Raw genomic sequence first — 3,381 nt, 5'->3', positions numbered from 1 at the left:
AATGAAGTTCTATATCCTGGGCTTACTATGCTTGATATTTTCTGGGTAGTAATGGCCGAAAATAGAATCGAATATGGAAATCTTGAAGGAAGCCCTGCATGCTCTCTCCCAGATGGGAAATTCTCCTTGAGAAAAGAAAAGAAAAGACTATTATATATCGAATAAATGTCAGATTTGCACTTCAATTTGCCTGAGATGATCATAATACGAAACAATTTGCGGAATAAATTGTATCATTCACCAAAGAAATAGAATGAATCAAATCGATTCAAGTCACATTCTTTTCCCGTCAGGAGTGCCATCAATAAACGAGAAGTTTCGTGAAGAAAACATAAACATTCATAAGTGAATGTATTGAGATTTACCAATTTGTATATACCAGGTTGGGTCGTGATTACGATTTGCGAATTATCTAAATTCTTCCCTGTATGAGGATGCTGTCACTGCGCATAAAACTGTACACGTGCTCTTTACTTAGCAATGTACGTTAACAAAGAACGCTTTGTCAAAGTGCGTTTCACAAAGGCGTTAATCCGCTAACCATTGCAATCTAAAATCAATCCTTCAATAATATATATATGAAACCCTGCACACAACAGGATAAAATCCTTTCTTTCATTTTTCAAATTGCTGTCTTTGGGATTTTGGTAATGTTTTGGATCTTAGCTTTACACGTTCATTTGCGTTTTTGTAATTCTTGAAGATTGTGTTATTATCTAGTGGTTTAATTACCCGAGTTTAAGTCTTTTTTCCTTCTTTTTTCCTTTTTTTGAAGATACCAAACAAAATCCTGCACTTCTGGTGTCATGTTATACAAACTACTTAGAAAATACAAGCTTTTCCACTTTAAGCCAGATTAACAAGAAAGATGTGGTATCCTCCAGTTTAGTTGATCAACATGTGAAATTTTCCCAGATCATAATTGCCTTTCCCCTTCGCTAAGCATTATATCACGCAGACAAGGGATTACTTCTAAAACTAATTCGAAATATTTTGTAGACTTTGTCTTCAAGATTCTGCATATTTCTTATGAACCGTTTAGTAACGATCTTTCATATCAAATCCTCATGTCTTTAATTTATCATTATGACTTGTTTTTTTTTGGAAAATATAAAGCACATGATGAACAAAATGATAATACAAACAAATACCATCCACATTCATCCTTTATATTCCACATCAGATGAAATTAAAACTCTCTTAAAAAAGAAAGATAATTAAAGAAAGTAAACCGGGCTGTGATACACTTTACAGTATATACCGTAGTTATCAGCATAAGAAATCAAAACATAAAACATTCCTTTCATAACGGCACCTTGAGCAACTTCCTGTAATTTAAACTTCTTTCAATAATTAAACATCACGAGCGAAGGCAAGGAAAAAAGATGCATATCATAATGAAAAGAAATGAAACCAGTTTAAAAGCATAAGGGCGAATTTGATTACAAACAAAACATGATAGAATATAATGCCAAATGCATGTTGCAACAGAAGTTACCATAAGATGAAGTCACAACGTGCAAGATGCAAGACGCCTACGGGTAGTTATGCTATTAAAGATCGAGGACGATTGGAATTTAAAGACAATTCGGATAATCATAAAACTATCTTACGTTATGTCGAAAATCCGACATGTGCCAGCATATCAATAGGGTTACATGGATTAATAAATGAAAAATTTTCATTTCTGCGTCAGTCGCGCATAGTTTAAAGCAATTTGTTGGTGCTAATGCATTCTTGTAACTCTAATAAACATTTAAGGAAAGTTAAAATGTCATCCTCGTTATTTTATTCTCGAAATTATATTTTCGTTTGGAATATTATGAATTCGGAATTCGAGTACTGATAAATCTCGAGTCGATTAAAACTGAAATCTTAAGTTTTCGCCAGATCTAAAAGTGTTAATGGCTAACCATTGAACAAAGGAGTATATAGGTTACAAGAAACAGTGCATTTGACAGCGTAACACAATATATAATACAAAGAAGGATCCCGTGCGCAATCCATTTAACTGGTGAACACCATTTTTATAACGATTTATAACGAATTATTCGAAGTAAACAAGAAACAATGGACAATGGACAATGAGTGATGAGTTCGAATCTTGAAACTTCAATGAATGTAGCGTTTAGGTTGTGTTGCTGGCATCATTTTATCAAGAAAACAATTCCGTACTTTGAACGGTTTTCAAAATTCAATTTCCATGGAAAATTTGAATTTAATGAACGTGCAATTTTAATTTATGTTCATGAAAATCAGGTTTTTTTTTCTTTCAGAAGGAGAACAAGTGATATTATCATTCACATACACTTCGATAAAAAGGTTGCTTCGTGATTTGCCAAACGTTTTACAAAAATAAAAAGTGAAGTTCAGATTTAAATTACACATGAAACAATAAAACTAAGAAAGTAAACAACTGAACCCGTATTATGAGACGCGATTTGAAAAATTACAAAATGTAAGTACTAAAAGGACTTTGCACCATGTACTAAATATTATTTCCGATTTCCATTTTCCTTCAAGGTGGATAAAAACTGGCTAGTCACAACTTAAAAAAAAATAACGCTTTGAAAAGCAAACCGTAACTTAGTTCGCAGTGAAATGAATTATAAAGCACTAGTTTGAAAATTTGAATACCATCAAGGGTTTCAATTATTTACTGGTGCGAATCAGTGTGATTAAGAATGTCAAAAATTCATTTCACATTTCAATAATACTAGAGTTGGTGTAAGTTTTCTGCATCCAAATGCATATCTTCCGGAGAAGTCATCAATAAAAAAAAAAAAACCCGAATAAATCAAGTAAGTAAAATCGAAAACTTTCAAAATTTGAGAAAAACTGAATCAATTGGCAATATGGCATAAATATTAATAAATATTAAATATAAATATTAAAGTTTGGAACTGACTGATTTGTACGGTTTCCTTGAAGAAAATTAGCAAATAATTATTCAAATTCCGGTCCAAAATCAGGAATACGAATGTCATTGTATCCTTTTAGCCAGTATGTTATCTGCTTTCCCTTACCCTTCATTTCCACCTCACCGCGAAGTACCAAATTGAATCCTGGATCCTCCTTTTCCAATATGGTTTTTGTATGGCTACTCACGTGGATCCGAAGTGCTACAAATTTTTTCCTTTTCTTTTTGTATATATAAATATAAAAACTAAATCTATATAAATAAAAGTGTAAATCCGTCTGTTCCCAATCTCAAATGTCCAAATTTTTCACCGACTTCTTTGAAATTTGGCACAACACTGCATTTGAATACATGTGTGTTTTTATATAGCTATTATATAGATGTCACACCTGTGACATGAACAAACATGCTTATATATATATATATATATATATATATATATATATATATATATATATATA

General features: G+C 31.8%; 1 protein-coding gene across 1 annotated transcript in view; it reads right to left on the bottom strand.

Annotated features, from left to right (window-relative positions):
- Positions 1 to 2,849: 2,849 nt before the first annotated feature.
- Positions 2,850 to 3,381, bottom strand: part of LOAG_17928 (RGC/RGC protein kinase) — a 19,742-nt gene continuing 19,210 nt past the window's right edge. Inside the window, exon 21 of the mRNA XM_020450596.1 lies at positions 2,850 to 3,122. Coding sequence (XP_020305703.1) covers positions 2,947 to 3,122 — 176 coding nt within the window. The 3' untranslated portion in view covers positions 2,850 to 2,946. The remainder of the gene's footprint in view (positions 3,123 to 3,381) is intronic.

Source organism: Loa loa (assembly GCF_000183805.2).
Source record: "Loa loa unplaced genomic scaffold supercont3.155, whole genome shotgun sequence".
Taxonomy (NCBI): Eukaryota; Metazoa; Nematoda; class Chromadorea; order Rhabditida; family Onchocercidae; genus Loa; species Loa loa.
Note: the sequence above shows the minus strand (reverse complement) of the source record. Positions and strands in the feature narration are given on the sequence as shown.